This window comes from Eupeodes corollae, chromosome 2, assembly GCF_945859685.1.
Source record: "Eupeodes corollae chromosome 2, idEupCoro1.1, whole genome shotgun sequence".
Lineage (NCBI taxonomy): Eukaryota > Metazoa > Arthropoda > Insecta > Diptera > Syrphidae > Eupeodes > Eupeodes corollae.
The window spans coordinates 83,361,829-83,382,618 of NC_079148.1; the positions used below are offsets into that span (position 1 = coordinate 83,361,829).

Sequence of the window (20,790 nt, forward strand, 5' to 3'; positions counted from 1 at the left end):
TTTGAAACATAAACGATTATTAACGCTGGGCCAAACAGGCACGAGCTGCTGATTTAGCCATTATGAATCTTCATTTGATTATTTTAGACATACCTCAAATCTTATGCTTCCACTTTCGTGGTTTTAATGACACGTATGAATGTGCGACATCTGGGTGCATTATGGATGTGCAGGAGTTGACGATTCGGTAAAGAGACGTAAATGGTTCTGCCTTAAGTGCAAGTCAGATTTAGCCAGGGGGGCCATTCCGTAGAACGATAATCGCTAGACGATATCGTTTCGACGATAGTCTCACTTCACGTAAGACGATAATCGTCAAAGTGATATCGTCAAAACGATAGCGTTTGCACGATAGCTAAGTAGGTATCGTCTGCTATTAATTTCCATTGACATCTAAGCAAATTGAAGCAAAAAAGTTTCGTTGTAGTTTAGTTTTGTTACAAAATGAAAATAAAAACTCAAAAAAATACAATGAATTCGGTTACTCATTTTTTTATATACAAACCATTATTAATCTCTCTTAATTGTTGTTTAATAAATAAAACAATTGGAATTGCAGAAGAGGACTTTATAATGATATTATAAACAATAAATTGTATATACATTCAATATTCAAATTTGTTGTAACTATTGAAACTTTGGGGCGTAGGAAAATTGATATATTCGACAGGCAACGATTTTTGTATTGCTCTTGCACAAAGCACTACTCCAAATTAGTTTTGGAAACATTAAATATTTTAGAAGCCAAGTTATGTGCAATGTGGATAAAGTGAAGTCTTCACTTCCTTCCCTTGGATCAAATTGGGTTTATTACTGCAGCTGATTTACAAAAATATAAGACATTGAACAAACATTTTCATATTATTGTTTTATCTTCGGCGGCAACAAATGAAAACACAAATGTTTATTAACAATACGTTTTTTCCAAATTTTCAAAAAATTCCCATAGAGGAAAACCAAGTTTAATAACATTTTTAAGTTATTAAACAAGCATTATCTTTCGTTGAGTTCATTTTGACATTAGGTATATACTCCACGAACTTATACTGAAAACGATTGAACGAGACGATAATGATAAAGTTACGTGAAGCAAATTATTATCATAACAATTAAACAAATAGCGTCAAGGAAAAGTATATCCGGGGAATTGCCTTTCTTTTCAGGTAAATCAGATGAATGGCCTCTATTTATAAGTTGCTATCGAAACAACACTGCACTGTGGCTGCCAAAGGCGCTGAAGGGTTAAGCGTTTCAAGCAGTGAGCAGTCAGTTAATGCTTCCTGCATCTGTGCCAACAGTTTTGTCCACTCTGCTATTTGGTCGGCCAGAGTATATTGTTGAGGATCTTATAAAGAAGGTGAAGATTTTTATAGCCCCAAGAATGGAGCGCCTGGAAACAATTATATCATATGCTCTGGCAGTTAAGAATTTGAGTTCCTCTATGGAGGCGTCTGACCTGACAGACCACATGAATAATTAACTATTGCTCAAAACGCTAATAGATAAGCTACAGGCAGACAATGGGCCTGAGGCTGCATGTGCTAAAGGGATCTAGACCGAAGTACGTTTGTGGACAAAGTCATCGAATATTAGATTGCGATGCATTCAACACGCTTTCTGTTAAAGATCGTCAGAAGCTTGTTTCAGAGAAGGCACTGTGCATGTGCCTTAAGCATTCGAAACGAGTAAGGTGCAACAATATAAAGATCGTCAGAAGCTTGTTTCAGAGAAGGCACTGTGCATGTGCCTTAAGCATTCGAAACGAGTAAGGTGCAACAATATGAAAGAGTGTGGCAGGCTGTAGGCTGAAACATCATGCGCTGTTGCATTCTGGAGGAGGTAAAGATGTGGGTGCATGCTAATCTCATCAGAACGACAAAGAAAAGGGAATGCTATTCCGAATTTCGCCAGTGGTGTTGCATGGCAATGGAAAGGATATTCATAAGTATGCCCTTTTGGGTAGCGGGTCTTCCTGCACGCTGCTAGAGGAAGCAATAGCGCAAAAATTAAATTTGAAAGGTACTCCTAAACCGTTGTGCCTCAGATGGACAGCCAATTCCACTCGCCGTGAAGAAGAGTCTGAAGTTGTGTCATTACCGATTTCGGCAAAAGGTGCTGAAAAGGAGAAGTCTTCGAGGGTGAGAACAGTCAAGTCACTTGCCCTGCCATCACAATCCTTGTCACAAGAGTTTATAGAGAAGTTCCATCGTCTCAAGGGATTTGGCCTTGACAGTCCGAGAAGGCAAGTGGAATGAACCAATTGCTCTGAAAACTAGATTGGGTTGGTGTATCAGTGGTGGTAGCGAAAGCGATTACCAATCTTATGGTAATTTGCGAGTGCGAGAAGGATCTATACGAATTGGTCAAGCGACATTTTGTTTTGGTAGACATTGGTGGTTCTCAAGTTCAAGTTAGAACGGAGTAAAAAGATGACTTGAGCGCAAAAGAAATTCTCGCAGCTAAAACGAAGCGAGTCGATATCGTCACGAAACAGCGGTGGAAGTATCTCATAGACTTTATTCAGTGAGAGGGACCACTGTTAAGGCTTAAACGCTAGGGCAGCGTTTAATAAAGAGTGATCTGGTCGTATACCAAGACACACGATACAGCACGAGCGAATGGAATTTGGACGTCTTCACCAAGATTGAACCGAGACCAACAAGAGTATAGTGCTCTTCACCGATAAGTACAGGTTTTGTCTACGCTCACCAGATGGACGTAAAAGAGGGTGGAAAAGATCAGATGGAAGATACAATTCGACAACAGTTGCCCAGCAGGAAAATTTCTGAGGAGGGTATCATGAATCCCATCAAACATATTTGGGATCTGCTGAGACACTAAGTGGGCTGAGATTTAGTCAGATTAAGGAGTGGAATAAGAGACGAAGAGATCGTAAGAAACCTTATTCAAGGTATGCCAAGGCGAAGCTTTGATAGAGTAAGGGGATGCAATACCCAATCCTCAGTGAAAATAACTCATTTATTGTATGTTTTATTTAAAAGTTCTTTCCATTTGTTAAGTTCTTACATACATTTATAATATTAAATGTTAATAAACAATACTGAATTTAAAAAGAAAAGTCTTTTTAACGTACAGCTATGGACAATGAAATATATTTCATTAACGATCTTGTGTGACAACCCTGACTTTGCATTTTCAGGTGCCAAACTTTAACCGTTATTATTCACTGCTTGTTTTATCTCTTGATTTGAGCAATAAAATAGTAGCGACAAGCATACAAATTTATAAATATTGAATTTAACACAAAATATTCCATTAATGGTACAAAAAGTATTGTACTGTTCATAATTTAGTGGGACGAGGAAAACATTGAAGCGAAGAAATAAGAACTTTGATTCAAAACTAATAAAACAAGGCAAGACCTACAGGGAGGTGGAAAAACTCGTTGGCTGCTCAGCCCCAATGATACGCGGTAAAAAGCGGATTCTTTCAGAGGCTATACAGTTCGACATGTCATTCGTTGTGCTAAAAATAGACCAGCAATGTCTGCTATAGAAATCCGCGACGAGCTATACCTAGCCTATGGTGTTCACACGGTACGCAGACGTCTACGTGAGTATATATATAGCCCCAGCAAGGCGCCACTTTTGAAGAAAAGTCATGTAACCCGACGTCTTCAATATGCCAAAGAACATCTCACTTGGCCCACTGACAAGTGAAGGAATATTTTATAGACTGGTGAGTTCAAAATTATTTTATATGGAGGTAAATGCTCCCATCAGTATGTAAGGCGCCCCTCTGATACAGAATATGTTAACAGATACACTATTAAGACGGTGAAACGTGGTGGGTCTAGAATTAAGGTCAGCAAGATAACGATCCAAAGCATGTAAGTTGGCTAAGGAATGGTTTCGCGGCAATGGAATTGAGGTTATAGATTGGCCAGCTCAATCTCTAAGGCAAAAAACAACAATGAACTTTGGGCTGTAGTTCATCACGCGTGGCAGAATATACCATTGAAGAGATGCCAAGTCCTTGTAAATTCCATGAAAAGGCGTTGTGAAGCCGTTATCAAAAGTCATGGTCATGTAATAAGTATTTTTACGAAATTTCAAGGTGCGCCACTTTTTTTTAACTCAGTGCTTTAGTCTAAAATGAAAACAAACAGCCTTATTTTGACATTCTCTTTCGTTCGAAAGTTATTCGAATTCGTATGATACGTATTTTCAGTTTCTAACGTTTCGAAAGTTCATTTTAATTCGAAACTTAAGCAAAGTTTGACTTTCTAATCATTCGAAACAAATGTCATTTCATTAGCGTTCAATTTTTCTGGCGAATAGATCCGCAAAACATGTATGTAAGCTTTGATATTTGTGTTGAAAAATAGATAAAATAAAAATATTTTTTTTTGGAGAGATGCTGCGGAGAAGCTGAATAGCTACGGACCTCCTTCTAAAGACGGTGCGAATTGGAAAAAGGTCTATAAATTAAATTTTAACAAAAAAGGTGTATAGTAACAAATGTTTGGTTTCAAGGTTTGGGCTGATTTTAAATCCAAAACAAAAAAGAAACTGGTGGAAAATAAAGTAAAAAGGAAACAGTCGGGATTCAATGACAACAATCTTGTAGCCCTAACGGAGTTCGAGGAAGCTATTGTCAGGATCACTTCACTTAAGTAGTCCGTTGAAGGCATAAGTGCCAGGGTATTTTTTTGTGAATGGTTTTAGTTTTGAATTAAGTTTTTTTTTGTTGTGATTGGTTTTAGTTTTGAATTAAGTTTTTTTTTGTTGTGAATGGTTTTAGTTTTTAATTAATTTATTTTTGAATTAAAAAAATGAAATAAATAAGACTGAAATAGTGATATCTCAATATGTAAATTGTGTACTCTTTTAATTAAAATAAACCAGCGATTCTGTCACGAGCGTTTCTAGCTTCAAGAATGTGACTATTTTCACTTTCATCCACGTCACTAAAAGCATTTTCAGTGTGATCTTCAATGTGCAAATTTTCAGCATTATCTGCAACTTTGAAATGAATGCAGATGTTGTGCAAGGCTGCGCAAACGTTTATTATTTGGGCAGCCTTTTCTGCTGAGTAATGCAACTGCCTAGTCTTAAGACAACACCTAAATCTGTTCTTCAGTAAGCCGATAGTTCGTTCATTAATATTGTGTGCCTTGGAATGTTGAATATTGTACTTGCTTTCAGAACTTCCGGTAATTGGTGAACGATATGGTGTCATTACCCAAGGTTCTAGGGGATAGCCTGCGTCACCTGAATCAATCAATGTCATCAATGTTTCCAAAAATGATTATTGTTTCTTACCTAGCAGCCAAGAGTTTGTATGTCTTCCTCCAGTATACTGTTGCAAAAGATAGTTTCGCACGGAAGATACCTTCCACGCTAACGCGTCGTGTGTTGCACCAGGTTGAGAGGCATCTATATACCTTATTTGCATCTTTTGATCGCAGATCTGTCATTGAGTGTAATGCTACTAAAAGTTATATGCAAAAATTTACTTGAATTCGAAGCCTTACAATTAAAATATTCAAGCTGTAGAATCCCTTTCGGTTATAAAACAAATGTCTTATTTCTGGGGTTTAATAGCAACGTGCGTACCATCAACGCAACCGATCACTCCTGGAAAACCGAACTTTTGGTAAAAATGTCCCCTAATTGCTTCCTTTTCTTCGTCATTGGCTTTAAAATTTATCCATTTGGGGCATAGTTTAGCTTCTAATGCAGATACCACTTTTTTATGCACTTTGACACCGACGATTGAGAAAGTTTAATACCACCGTCCTTGCCTACTCCAAATTGGTATCCACCTTCTGCGACAAATCGCAACGTGGTTGCCAACATTATGATTGGAGATATAGACACAGATGTTCCCCTTTCAACTTCGGTGTTCAGCTCATCCAACACGTACTTGAAAGCACTTTTGTTTAATCGAAAATTCTTAATAAATCTTCAAAGAAACAAAAACAAAAATTCATATATAAGGACGGGAACTGAAAGGAAACTATTTACATATCTGTACTTACTTTGAACTTTCAAACTCGAATGGATTTGATGCATCCCTTATCCTTCTTCTGATAATCTGTTCCTCACCATTTTCACTGCTCATAAATAAAACAATTGCCATTTTGTTGCTAAAACATTACTTCAAATTCAAATTCAAATTGATTTTCTTTTGTATTTGAAAATTCACAGGTGTGACCAGATGTGTGTGAAATAAATGGTGGAACCATTAATACGCGAACGTTATTTTGATGATTTCAGATGAGTAATTAAAAATCTTTGAATAAACATTAAAATTCAATAAAAATGACTCGAATAGTCAAATCAAACTCTAGTATTTCACTAGACAAATGTTTTATAGTTAATTTTATTCTTTTTCATGTGAATAAACTTGTATTACGGTTCCAAAAAAAATAAATTCATGTTTTCGTTAATGCATTTCAAAATAATTAACTCATCCCAGCTTCCAGCAAAACATTATTTCGCTTTATGCTTTTGGAATATGTAGAATTAATTTTCCGAACATTTTTAACAAAAATTAAATAGTCTGCAAAAGAATCAGGTTGGTCATACTACATACAATCGAAATGTCAGTAAATTACAAGCAGCTGATTTCGAAAATAATATTCATTTAAGTTAATTTTGTGAACACATTCTACAATGAATATCTTTCTTTCGAATGTGAAAATACGTGAAGTTCATTCGAATGAATAGATCTATTCTATCGAATGAGCTATTCATTTGAATCTCAGAATAAGGCTGAAAATTTACCTCTTTATAGAGAATTAGAAAATAAAGTTCAGTGTCGGATCAGTTTTATTTATTCATATTAACTCCCCATAGGAAGTTATTGTAATGAACTTTTTACGATTTTTAAGAAAGATGCCTGTGCATGCGTGTATGTACGTTCGTACGCTACGTTTTTTAGTCGTCCATAGTTTCAAATAAATTTCGTTATACAGATAATAATGCAGAAAGGGCTTATTCAGCAATACTTATTAGTAATCAAAATTATTCGAAATAAAATACAACATTTTTTCACGTTCTAAGGAATGTATTTAATTAAATATTATTGGAACAAGACAAATTTTGTTTAATGGACTTGATGTTGTCTTGATGATGGTTGCTTGTAAAGAGATCGATTTTTTGCATTGCACCATCGCAAGATGCTTATTCATATATATGGATAAGCTGTTAAAGGGATTAAGATTTAAACATTATATAGAAAAACAAAGGTGAAAAGCATTAAAAGTTACAAAGCCAAAACAAAATTCAAGGTTATAAAACCTAGGGTATTATATAACTATGTTTGGCAACTTTGCAAAATATTAATATTTCATTAAGAGTTAATTAAGTTTTAAAGAATTCATTAATTAACAATTCCAGATTTAATTTTAGTAAATTTAAGATAAATAATAATTTAGGATGAAATAGTTAAACACGGCATTCCTAAACATGCTGCCCTCCCCCCTGAAAGAATGTCAGGAGCATGGTAAAATAGCCAGCTCCGTTATAGGTCGCTTGGTGCGAACATATACCACTCGTACAAGATCATCTTCTCCTTGATGAAGTTCTTCAACTTTTCCTAGCGCCCATCTGGATGGTGGCAAGTTTAGCTCTTTGATGACTACCAGGTCACCAACTTTAAAATGTTTGGTCTTCTTTTCCCATTTGGGACGTTGTTGAAGTAAAGTTAGGTATTCAAAGTTCCATCGACGCCAAAAACCTTGCAACATGTTTTGAATAAGTTGCCATCTTCCTAGTCTGTTAACTTTAACATCTTGATAGCTTGGCTCCGTTATCGCCGTATATGGTCTACCTATAAGGAAATGAGAGGGTGTTAGAGGAAGTCTAAATCTGATATAGCACAAAGAGGCCTGGAATTTAGGAGTGCTTCAATTTGGGAAAGCAAAGCAGACATTTCTTCAAAAGTGAGAATATTATTCCCTACTACACGCTGGAGGTGCTGTTGGACACTTTTTACACCAGCTTCCCAAAGGCCCCCGAAATGAGGGCTATGTGGAGGAATAAACTCCCATCCCAGCTGCCAAGGTTGAAGACACCAGATGATTGTGTTCTTCAGAACGCACCAACTTGATACATTCACACAGGGTTCTCGCAGCTCCTTGAAAATTGGTGCCATTGTCGGAGTAAACGATGCTGCATTTTCCTCTTCTAGCAATAAATCGCCTCAACGACGCTATAAATGCATCCGTAGATAAATCGCTCACGACTTTCAAATGTAAAGCCTTTGTCGCCATACAAACAAATAATGCGAAGTATCCTTTCGTGTACTTTGGATTTCTACCTCTGGCGATTCGAAGAGTTATTGGTCCAGCATAGTCACAGCCCGTTCGGTCGAAAGCAAAAGATAGGGAAAGTCTTAAAGAAGGCAAATTTCCCATGAGTTGTGTTGTTGTAGCTTGAAGTTGTCGAAAACATGCCATACAACCATGTACAATTTTTCTTATATGGTTTCTGCATCCAAAAATCCAAAACTCCTGCCGTACTAGAGAAAACAATTCCGATACACCTGCATAAAGAAATTTTATATGAGCATCCTGTGGAATCCAAATGGAGACCGGATGACCTTTAGGCAATATTATAGGGTGTTTAAGGCTAAAAGAAACATTGACAGCATTGCAAATTCTTCCCCTAACGCGAAGAAGCCCAACATCATCCAGAAACGGTGATAAGGATGCCAGTTTAGATCGTATAGAGACATAATTTTTTGTTTTTAAGGATTGTATCTCTTCGTAAAACTCTTTTTGAGCCCATAAAAGGCATTTCCGTTTAGCGTTAAGCAATTCTTCAGATCGCAAGAAACCTTTTATACGTTCCTGTGGAGGAAATTTACGATTTCTCGCACGGCGAACAAAAACAGCAACGATTCGAATTACTTTAAACCAGGATGAGACTCGTTTGGCAAAAAGTGATTCCATCACACACATTACATTGGCAACAACAGGCTGCTTTCTTAAAATGCTTCAAAATCCTTTTTTTTCTGCGGAAATCGGCAATAAATTAAAATCTATAGATAGCCAATCTGGGCCTCTCCACCAAATGTCCAATTGCAACAGCTGGATTTTCTTCTGAGCGAATGTAGTTCCATTCGGGGAAGAACATCAAGAATCTCAGCGGTACAATTGGCTAAAACGATTTAAGAGTCACAAAAAACAAAGATTTGGGAGGGTTTTATATCCAAAGAAGAACGAATCAATTTTACTAGACGACTCAAGAGAAGCGCCCCACAAAGTTCCAGGCGTGGAATTGTTAACTGCTTAACAGGCGCAACACGGGTCTTAGTCGCAACAAGTTTTACATTCATTTCTCCATTTTCTGACAAACTGCGAACGTAGACGACTGCGGAATATGCCTTCTCGGATGCATCTGAAAACCCTATCAGATCAAAATGTTTTGAATTTAACGTAAACCTCCTGACAATTTCGACCCTTTCTAAGTAGAGCAAATCCTTTCGATAGAAAATCCATTTGTCAGCTATTTCACTTGGGAGTTGATCATCCCATCCTATCTTTGATTCATGCACCCATAACTCCTGGAACAGCATTTTAAGCAAAATGGTGACAGGTGCCAAGAAACCTAAGGGTTCAAAGATTTTTGAAATCTCTGATAAAAGCATTCGTTTAGTGGGTGACAATGGCGATTTTTCCTCCAACGAAATTTTGAAAGTAAATATGTCACGATGAGGGTTCCAAACTAGTCTAAGAACTTTTGTACAATTATCAGCGCTATCAACATCAAGAGAAAATATAGGCTCACAATTTGACCCCTGCAAAACTGACCAACAATTGGAACTCCATTTGCTCAACTGCAAACCACCACAGGACAACAATGCAACCAACTCTGCTTTCAATTCCAATATACCTGATATAGAATCCGAACCGGTCATGATATCGTCAACATAAAAATCATGCAATATAGCATGTGATGCAACAGGGAACTTATCCGCATAATCTATATTGCAAGTTGTTTCAGAACTCGCATCGATAGAAATGGGACAGGAGAAGTTCCGTAAGTGACTGTACACAGTCGATAGTGTTTGATAGGTTGATCAGGACTTTTTCGCCACACAATGCGTTGAAAGTCACGATGTTTTTTATCCACCCAAATTTGGCGAAACAACCGAGACAATGCTCCTGAAAGAGTGTTTCTAAGATCAACTTCCTTTTGACGAAAATGCAACTCCACGACATACTTGTTATCAGGCGCTCGAGAGAAAGTTTTGCAAAAATGAGAGTCTGCAAAATCACCAGAATCCAATGAATAGGTATTTTGTGGAAGTTCTTCAATTTCCCAAAACGATTTCAGAAGAACATCAACATCCTGCATAATCCCTTCTGTTAAGGAAACAATTTCCTCCTTTGGACATTTAACGGTGATTACCCACCCAAAAATGGTATTGTGGGCAATCAAGTTACAGTTGTTATCAAGGCGACGACCATCAAACAAAATACTCCAGGCCTTGTCAGATCCTAACAAAATATCAATAGGACCTGGGTCGTTGAAACCTGGGTCAGCCAATCTCAACTCATTCAACAATAATGATCTATCAAGGTCAAGAGGCAAAGGAGGAGTTTTAGAAGTTAATTGATTCAAAATGAAGGCTTTGACATCCATTTCATTTGGATCAAACCAAGATTTGGGCTTTAGGGTTATGGCACCCTTTGTAACACCAGCTTCAAGCGAAGAGATTCCAGAAATAGGAACGCGAGCAAGACGACGGCGAAGATGTAATCTTTTTACCAAATTTTCAGTTACAAAGGAAGCTTGAGATCCCGTATTGAGTAGAACGCGACAAAGATGTTTGTTACCAAAGATATCTGGAATCTGAAGCAAAACTGTTGGCGAAATACCGGAGGAAAGAATATCGTTTTGAATTTGGATGCTAACATTAGGCAACGAGGAAGCTTGAGATGTCGAGGCAATTGCTCCATTTGAATTGTTAGCTTCACTAATCGAGGATAGCGAATCTAGATGAACCAACACATGATGGCGAATACGGCAATGAGGACAACGAGCTTTCGATCGACATCTCGATGAAGAATGATTGCTTCCTAAACTGTAGCATAGCATAAATTGTAGCATAGTTTTTGATCCCTAGCAAAGCTTCGACGAGCAGTAATGGGCAAGGCAAGAAATTGAGAACACTGTGGCAGATTATGATTTTGTTTGCACATTGGACACACGAAATTTGATACGGCAAGGCTTTTAATATTATTCGACATCATACCCGAACGCGTTGTTACTTTATTACCACGGTTTTTCGAATCATGAGATTTGGTTGTGCAAGCTTCCAAAGCATCGCATCTTTTTTCAAAAAAATCGATTAATTCCTGAACTGTTGTTTTTTCCGAATTGTCATTATGAAGTGCCCAAGCTTTACGCGTATCTGAGTCGGTCTTACTTAGCATTAGATAAATCAGCCAAGGATCTCTGCATTCGGATTTCAGAGCCTTTAAACCACGAATAACTTCATCTGATTTATCAGATAACCGGTGTAAATGTCCACTGTCCGCTACGACCACCGTTGGCATTTTCATAAAACTTTCAATGTGCGCGTTTATAATGTACAACGGCTTATTATACCGACGCTCGAGTTTTTCCCACGCTAGCTCATAATTGCAATCAGCTATCTCCATCCCGTTTAAAAGTTTTGCAGCTTCATCAGTCAAAAACGATTTTAAATAACGCATTTTTTGAGCACCCGGAAGTTTTTCCTTGAAACCGACGATGCCTAAAAACATGTCCCGAAATTCAGGCTATTCGCGGTAATCGCCACCGTAAGGAGTTATTTTGAACTTTGGCAACTCAATTTCACTCAATGGTTTCGAAACCGACGGATTGCGTAAAAGAGTCTCTAACAAGGCGGCTTGTTGCTTGGAAGATTCATCCAACGTGGTGGAAGAGGGGGAGGAATTTAAGGAGTGGAGGAATTGAACGAGTGTTCTTTCTAATCGCTTTTACAAATGCACTTTTGGCATGGAGATATTTTTTCTCCGTAGTAATAAAATCAATTTCGGGATCACCGTATCCCTCTTGACCGGAAAATTAAAAAAACTCATTATGATTAGCGCAAAAATCCTTCCAAGTTCCCTCTAACCGTTCTAACCGCGTTTCTAAATTGTCTATATCTTCATCTTCTACTTCTAGAATATAAGCATGCGCACGCGTTATCGAACCCTTTAAATGTCCACGAGCCTGCCTTAATGTCTGCATGATTGTTGCAATTATTATGCTTAAAACCAAAATTGTATAAACCGAAACTCACGAGTAACAAATCAATGAAATAGTAACACCAACCATGTACTTTTCACCACAAGTTTCTTTAAGAAAAGCAGCAACCTATTTCCAAACAGCACTCCAAAAACGCTAACGTGCAACAGCAACAGCAACCCAGCAGACAACAGCAAAAAAAAAAAATAAATAATTCGATACAATTTTACCAAATATATTTGCAGTTCCAGCAATCCAAAAGTTCCAAGCAACCACCATACATAGATTCAAAAGTCAATTTAAATTTATTTGAATTTATTTCAATATTAATTTTCAAAAAAAATTCGGCTTTACGAAGGACCAACTTTGTTCAGCAATAATTTTTAGAAATCAAAATTATTCAAAATAAAATACAACCTTTTTTCACGTTATAAGGAATGTATTTAATTAAATATTATTGGAACAAGATAAATTTTGTTTTGGACTTGATGTTGTCTCGATGATGGTTGCTTGTAAAGAGATCGATTCTTTGTATTGCACCATCGTAAGATGCTTATTAACAATATAATAGATATTAATTTAGTAAATTTAAGATAAATGATATTTTAGGATGAAATAGTAAACACGGCATTTCTAAACAGGGCTATCAAGAAAATTACGTGGGTGGTTGTTTTTTAATATATAAATATATGAACCAATGACGTTAGAGACTTGAAATAAATTTGGCTCTGAAATAAAGTTCCATAGAAAACCAATCAGGTAACAAATACTGTGGAAATGCAAACATTAAGAAATATTGCAAAGTTGCATTTCTTCATTTAGTAAGCAAGAAACAATTTAGGATAATTTTATTTTTAAGTAAGTTTTAAAATTCAATTCAATCGATAAAGGCCAGAACAATTTGCTCTGTAGAAAAAAAAAAAAAAAATATAAAAAAAAACTAATACTTTTATTAACTGGCGCACAACGTGAGGCTAAGTAAATAAATGCAGTAACCTTAAGGTACTCATAGATTTTTAAAATTCTATCGATGCTTTTTTCTAATTATATTTTGTTTTTGTCTAAGTCATTAAAGTTATTGTCAGCTAAATGTATTAGTTGGTCTATCTCACTATTGATGTCCGCTGCAGAATTTATAATTGAGTTGAATATTTGTCGTCCTTGAATATGTAGGGTGTCAGCCACTAGCCTAGTGATAAGCTGTACTAATTCATTTTGGTTAATATTAAAAGCTTGACCTGGTTGAACAGGGGTAGCGGGACCAGGAGCAATTTGATTTTGTATTTGTTGTCTCATTAAAATGTTTGGATTATCCATTTCTATAAAATTTGTTTTAACTTTTAATAAGTTTATATAAATATATTTTTTAAAAATCAAAAAACAGGCATACGAAATGATCGAAGGTTCAAAATCAATTTATCTAAATTTTTAATTTATTTAAATGGTCAGATATCGATCTATTGTTTTTGATTTATTAATTTTTTGTGTGGTTCATTAGGTTAACTATATTATGATACTTTTTAAAACTTTGATTTGAATTTGAGTGCTTAGATTTTTATAATATTCTATCATTTTTTTTAAATTTTATTAATATGATTTAAATAGACTTGCATACAAAGTATGACGTATTGCTTGGGGAGAGTACGATAACTTATGCGACAAAATTTAATGACGGATTTGTATAGAACAGTTAAAAACAAGCATTTTTTTACCGTTTAGGCGGTAGGGGCAATTAAAAAAAATATGTACATTAAATGGAAAAAATAATTACAAATTAACGGTAATACTTACAACTAAGTATTATACCTTTTTTTTACAGCCAACACTTTTTTCTATTAGCTTGTTTTTAAATCAAGTCAAAACTAAGCATAGTTTTTGAAAAAAATTGTTTTAAACTCAAAATTATTTGATTGTCTACATTGTGGGTGAGGAAGGTGCAAGAAAAAAACTGAGTCTTGTATTATTTATCTATTTAACATTTTTTTATTTTTTATGTTATTGAAAACAAAAATTAAAAAAAAAATTACAAAATTTATTTTTTAAAAAATAACCGAAACCCGCTTCATTATTGAAAATGAACAATTAAAGTGTTCACATTTTCCAGATTTTCCAGATTTTTCGGCATCAAGATAGATTTGATTTTTCTTACCAGATGTATCATGCGTGGATGTTGGCCTGTAAGGAAAAAGGAAGTACATCAACTATGCTTTCGAGTAAGTTATACAAATCTAACGTTAGTAAAATATGCATAAGTTCACCCAAGACAGAGGCTCGATTTGAGAATTTAAAAAAACTGGATTCACAAACCGCTTTCAGGAGACACTCTTGGCCGTCGTAACCGTAGCTGAAAAGTAAGAAAATATAGGAAATTTTAAAAGCATCTTAGCTTCTAAAAAAGGGCTAAGGTCTAAGGCATATTCATAGTTTTCAAAATTTAATTTTTTAATTACAGCTAAAAAGAATCCTTTTAATTAGGAATAAATACAAATTAACATTACTTATTGATAACATTTTCAATAGATTCGTAAACACTCCATCTTGATATTTTATGCTGCAGTTCCTTGGCTGTATGGAGATAGCTTTGATATTCTGGAACAAATGGATTTTCTCTAAATGTTGTAGCATTCCATGGTAAGTAGAACATAGCTTTCAATACATATCCCACAACTAAGGACTCATATTCGAGATCAACAGGTATACCAATTCCACCAATAAACTATTTGAAATATGAACAAAACAAAATAAATATTAACACCATGCAAATGCAAAGTGTTAAGCTAAATACCTGGTGTCTAGTTGGTGCTTGTCGGGGGAATAGTAAATATCGTTTACTTATTGCGAGAACTCCAATTAAGGTCCCCAACAGCAGAGATAGAAATAATAACTGTACGACCCCCATGCCAGAACAAACTAAACTAAAATAGAAGCACTTCTTCATGGTTTTGCAATAGACTTTCCGCAAAATTGAAGTATTTCGCTGGAACATGTTAATCAAATGTATGGCTTATTCTCTTATGCATACCTTCATTAAACAGTATTCTTTGGTTGAGTTAACAAAAATAATACTTCAATATTGTGTTTAGATGGCCTTGTTAAAATAAAAGCCAATTTGGGGTTTTCTTATTTGCAAGGGACTAAGATATTTTAACATTTTAGGTAGGTAGGTAGAAATGGCGATCTCAAGGTAACCTAGCCTGAGATCCAATTAGCGCTGTAGCGCGCGCGCCGTTTTGATACCAAAAACTCGTTTGACCTGTGAAAAAGGGACAAATTTATAGAGAAGCTTCATAGCGATTATGTTAGAGCCATTTTTACGCATTGAGAAAAAAGATTAGGTATCTAATCTTTGTCTCAGATAGCTCATCAAGTTCGTGAAACAATGCTTTCATTCTAGTGTTTGCCAAAGCAGGACATTCGCAGAGGAAATTATCGTTTCACTTTCTCACTACAACTAAGAGAAAAGGTGTTGTAGGAGATACCCAACTTCTCCGCATGAACTTCTATAGGCCAATGTCCGGTACAAACCGCAACAATCCTGACTGTCTTTCATTGGCCTGCACAAAAGATCGTATGTACGGGTTTTATTACAGGTGGGCCATATCTTCCTAGATATAATGCAGTTGGGTAAATTGCTCCACCTTCGGTTTGATTCAGTTTGGTAGATAGAAAAGATTTTACCCTTCATAGCGCCAAGAGAAATTTTAACCATTTCCGCAAGTGAGCTATAAAGGGCCGATCCTTGCCTGGCTAGCTCGTCAGCCCGTTCATTTCCCACGATACCACTATGGCCCGGAACTTAGATCAGGGTGATAGCGAGGTTAATATTCAGGCTCGCAAGCTCATCGTGACATTTCTGGACCAATTTAGATGAAGATGTGACCGAGTTGTTGGCTTTGACAGCTGCCTGACTGTCTGTAAAGATAGCCGCATTTCGGTTTTGGTTTGGGCTTTGTTTTAGTATCTTACATGCCTCCCTTATTGCCAGCAGTTCAGCCTGAAAAACGCTAGCAAAGTCAGGGAGCGTATATGATTTAGCTACATTTAGGGACTCAGAAAAGATCCGTGAACCAACTCCGCACTACATCTTTGAGCTGACAGTAAAGATGGTTGTGTCGAAACCTATTGACACGATGTCATCCTCCCAATCTTATTCTGGATGGGGAAATAACCTTAAAACCCTTACTAAGGCTCAAAGTAGGAGTGCAGTAGTCTAGTGTCTACTGAGATAATATCTGAGGGAATCAATTTCGTTGTGTTGCTGTGACCATAAGGTTTTGACAACCAGCTGTTTGATTCCTTCAGCCTTATAGCGCTGCAGGAAACTATGTATTTAATAAAAACGTCGGTTCGTAGAAGATCCAAAATAACGTTTAAGGGGTCCGTTGGGCAAGTACGCATGGCCCCTGTGGTGCCCACGCAAGCTGTTCTCTGAACCTTCTTTAGCTTATCAATATTATAGGAGCAGGTCACCACACAATCGACCTATATGTTTAGATTGGACGTACTACGGCTGTGTACGTCCATAAAGTCATCTTCAACTGAAGTCCCCACTTTTTGCCGAAAGTTTTGCTGCAGGCGTAGAAGGCAACACAGGCCTTCTCAACCCGTACTTCAATATTTAGTTTCCAGTTTAGTTTAGGATCGAGTATAACTCCCAAATATTTTAACATTTTAGTTGCACGACTTTTTTCTTTTATCCTGTAGTAGTCTGTTTTTGATTCAGTTGTCATCCAAAGGTTCCATTACAATATGATTTATCTATACGAGATAGTTTATCTATAATTGACTGCAGAAATAGCATTATAAATGTATCTTCATCGGTTGGCTTAGTCCTGTTCTTCTCTTCAATGGATAAATTCCATGGGGGTTTTTGAGCACGCTTCTTAGGGGCCGGTTATAGCTATCAGTAAAATCCATCAGTCAAATTTTTGTTTTGAACATGTTACAGATTTATTTTTAGCAAAAGATTGATGATTTTGAAAAAGAAACAATGCAGTTAAAGTTTTATTCAATTTATAAATCCATTATATTTGTTTTAATGATAGAATTTCATTTTACTGAACAGCTGACTGCCAAAAGCCACACATTCCATTTCGTTTTACTGTTGGTGTTTCAATTTTTTACTCTTCCGATCACATCATTAAACCTTTTACTAATGAAAGAAACAATAAACAAATTATCTGAGGCGCGAAGCTCGATGTTATGATCGGAAGAAAACAACATTTAATGACAATCATCAGTAAAACATTTCATATTACTCCTGTTTCATATTTTACTGATAGCTATAACCGGCCCCTCAAATGTGGTAAGTGGCAAGTCACTTAAGCGGCCCCTCAAATGTGGTATGTGGCAAGTCACTTAAGCGATTCTAAAGGTATTCAAGAATCTCCATTCGGGGAAATAATAGTCATTGGGAATAGTTTTTAGAAAAATGAGCACTGAATGTGGAAGTTTTCTTAGGACAAAATTGTAGACAACATCTGGTCCTTTAATTCTTTTGGCTTCGAATTGGCGATTATATATCTGTGTATTTTTTTGCGTGTGATGGCTATTGGATAAGTTTAGAAATTTTCATTCATTCGTCATTGGGTTAATTTTTTTTTATTTCACTGCCCCAAAATTTGCCCTGCAACAAAGCTTCTTATTTTGTCTGTGGTGTTGTTGCTTCTGAGTAGTTGTTGGCACTTTTTTTCCATAAAGCTATTGATTATTCAATGGTTTCGAAAAATTTGTAAATATTATTTTGTTCTCTATCAGAAGATAAATGTCTGTTGACTACGCGAATTGTTTTTTATCTTTTATGTGAAGAACGGGAAAGTGGAACAAAAATGGCTTAATATTTTGTATAGTAAGGGGATAAAAGAAATTTGTGAATGCTGTTTAGGATCTTTTACCGATTTTTTTTATTATTATTATTAGGTGGCGCAACAGTTCATAGAGAACCAGGGCCTAGTGACATACAACTGTCAACCATTCCTATGTGCGAAGTATTGTACTGTTCATAATTTAGTGGGACGAGGAAAACATTGTAGCGAAGAAATAAGAACTTTGATTCAAAACTAATAAAACAAGGCAAGGCCTACAGGGAGGTGAAAAAACTCGTCGGCTGCTCAGTCCCAATGATACGCAATGCGATCACCTACAAAAAAGAAATGAAAAACGTGGTAAAAAGCGGATTCTTTCAGAGGCTATACAGTTCGACATGTCACTCGTTGTGCTAAAAATAGACCAGCAATGTCCGCTATAGAAATCCTCGACGAGCTATACCTAGCCTGTGGTGTTCACACGGTACGCAGACGTCTACGTGAGTATACATATAGCCCCAGCAAGGCGCCACTTTTGAAGAAAAGTCATGTAACCCGACGTTTTCAATATGCCAAAGAACATCTCACTTGGCCCACTGACAAGTGAAGGAATATTTTATAGACTGGTGAATTCAAAATTATTGTATATGGAGGTAAATGCTCCCATCAGTATGTAAGTCGCCCCTCTGATACGGAATATGTTAACAGATACACTATTAAGACGGTGAAAAGTGGTAGGTCTAGTATTAAGGTCAGCAAGATAACGATCCAAAGCATATAAGTTGGCTAAGGAATGGTTTCGCGGCAATGGAATTGAGGTTATAGATTGGCCAGCTCAATCTCTAAAGCAAAAAACAACAATGAACTTTGGGCTGTAGTTCATCACGCGTGGCAGAATATACCATTGAAGTCCTTGTAAATTCCATGAAAAGGTGTTGTGAAGCCGTTATCAAAAGTCATGGTCATGTAATAAGTATTAAGTTTATTTAATTTTTTGTTTGAAATATACCGTTATTTTGTCAAATAATGTAATTTCTAGTGTCACACTACTACTTCATTGGTTTTTAAAATCTAGTTGTGTCATATATTAAAAAAAAAATATAAATTTGCGAATAAATAATTTATTATTTAATACATTTTGTATTTAATTTATTATTTGAAAATAAAGTAGGTATACATATATACTATCTTTTAGCACTACAGTTCATGTTACAAAAGCTTTTGTATTTTAACCAACTTATATTTCATTTCACTACCCACTACTATTTCATTGCTCGTAGCGTATATGAAATTTTTACGAAATTTCAAGGTGCGTCACTTTTTTTGTAACTTAGTGCATTTAGTCTAAAATTAAAAAAAAATGTACCTCTTTATAGAGAATTAGAAAATAAAGTTTATTCATATTAACTTCAAATAGGAAGTTATTGTAATGGGTCCGATTTGTCAAATTGAAAATTTTGACATTTCTCGATTTTTAGAAAGATGTCTGTGCATGCGTGTGTACGTACGCTCGTACGATACGTTTTTTAGTCGCCCATAGCTTCAAATAAATTTCGTTATACAGATAATAATGCAGAAAGGGCTCTGAAGAAAATTGCGTGGGTGGTTTTTTTTTAATATACATATATGTAAGTTTGTTGCCATCTTATTCACAAACTTAGCCACCTTAATAACTACTTTTGCCAGATCTCTTCTACTGACTCGACACTTTGCTAAAACACTGTACATATTTACATCTAGTATTTAGGATCTTACTTTTCAATATTAATATTTTATTATTTTATACTAATTTTCAATCGTATGTAAATTGTTCAATAAGTAGTATCAAAGATATCAAAGCCGACATAATTGTTGATTTAGGTATGTTTATTAATATTATTCTTGTTATTATGTTTTTGTTAATAATGTTTTTATTTGTTAATTTAATTATAAAATATAGTTCTTTACTGCATCAACTTGTGTCTTTATCAAATTATTGGAACCATTTTTATTTCATCATCGAAGTTTCAAGCCAAACAGTTGAAACTTACAATTAAATTATTGGAATCATTCTTATTCCATTATCGAAGTTTCAAGCCAAATAGTTGAAACTTACAAATCAACAATTAAGATGGAAGAAATAAAAGTTAAATTCTGTTTAACTTCAGAAATTCGGGAAAAACAAACTATTGTTAACGTCAAAACTATTCAAATTTTGAATCAAGAAGACATTTTTTTCTTTTCCAACTGAATATCAACCAATCCAAAAACATGTTGAATTGGCTAAGTTGTCCATAATCAAGGGAGCTGTGAAGAGCCTTAGTACAGGAGGAAAATTAAGAAATATTACTATTACACTGAAGAAAGAGTTGCAAAGTTTATATTTGGATGAGGAAGGTAATGTAGTTTTTGGTGGTTATTATTTAGAGGCAATAAGCACAACCCCCCAACCCACTACCAATAACCCTTTGTCTAGTTTTGAAAATCCAATCCGATCTATGTCAAATAATATTTTCAAGTAAAAATCAAAATGCAAGGTCATGGTTGAATTTATTTTTGCTCGAATGTCAGAGATTACAATTAAATGAAAAACAATTTCCGGAAATATTAAAATCTTATTTGGAAGGACCTGCTTTAGACTGGTTCTCATCTTTATATAAAACGGGTTCAATGAATAAACGTTGGGATTTTTGGGAATCATCTTTTTTAAATACATTTGGAGATAAATCATGGAGTGAAATTGATTACGCGTATTCTTTTCATTGGTTAAATGGTCCATTTTTGGATTTTGC

General features: G+C 35.6%; 3 protein-coding genes across 3 annotated transcripts; all 3 read right to left on the reverse strand.

The window, feature by feature from the left end:
* Positions 1 to 4,411: 4,411 nt before the first annotated feature.
* LOC129948109 (putative nuclease HARBI1) lies at positions 4,412 to 5,518 on the reverse strand. The gene is made up of 2 exons (XM_056058947.1): positions 5,286 to 5,518; positions 4,412 to 5,234 (listed from the first exon to the last, which is right to left on the reverse strand). The coding sequence occupies exons 1-2, from the start codon at positions 5,416 to 5,418 to the stop codon at positions 4,855 to 4,857; spliced, it is 513 nt and encodes a 170-aa protein (XP_055914922.1). The 5' UTR covers positions 5,419 to 5,518; the 3' UTR covers positions 4,412 to 4,854.
* A 51-nt stretch (positions 5,519 to 5,569) lies between these two features.
* LOC129948539 (uncharacterized) lies at positions 5,570 to 6,166 on the reverse strand. The gene is made up of 2 exons (XM_056059580.1): positions 6,005 to 6,166; positions 5,570 to 5,928 (listed from the first exon to the last, which is right to left on the reverse strand). The coding sequence occupies exons 1-2, from the start codon at positions 6,103 to 6,105 to the stop codon at positions 5,697 to 5,699; spliced, it is 333 nt and encodes a 110-aa protein (XP_055915555.1). The 5' UTR covers positions 6,106 to 6,166; the 3' UTR covers positions 5,570 to 5,696.
* Positions 6,167 to 14,170: 8,004 nt separating this feature from the next.
* Positions 14,171 to 15,537, reverse strand: LOC129947983 (uncharacterized). Its single transcript, XM_056058784.1, has 4 exons — positions 15,001 to 15,537; positions 14,714 to 14,931; positions 14,449 to 14,559; positions 14,171 to 14,390 (listed from the first exon to the last, which is right to left on the reverse strand). Exons 1-4 carry the CDS (start codon positions 15,199 to 15,201, stop codon positions 14,255 to 14,257), a joined length of 666 nt encoding a protein of 221 aa, XP_055914759.1. The 5' UTR covers positions 15,202 to 15,537; the 3' UTR covers positions 14,171 to 14,254.
* Positions 15,538 to 20,790: the final 5,253 nt, after the last annotated feature.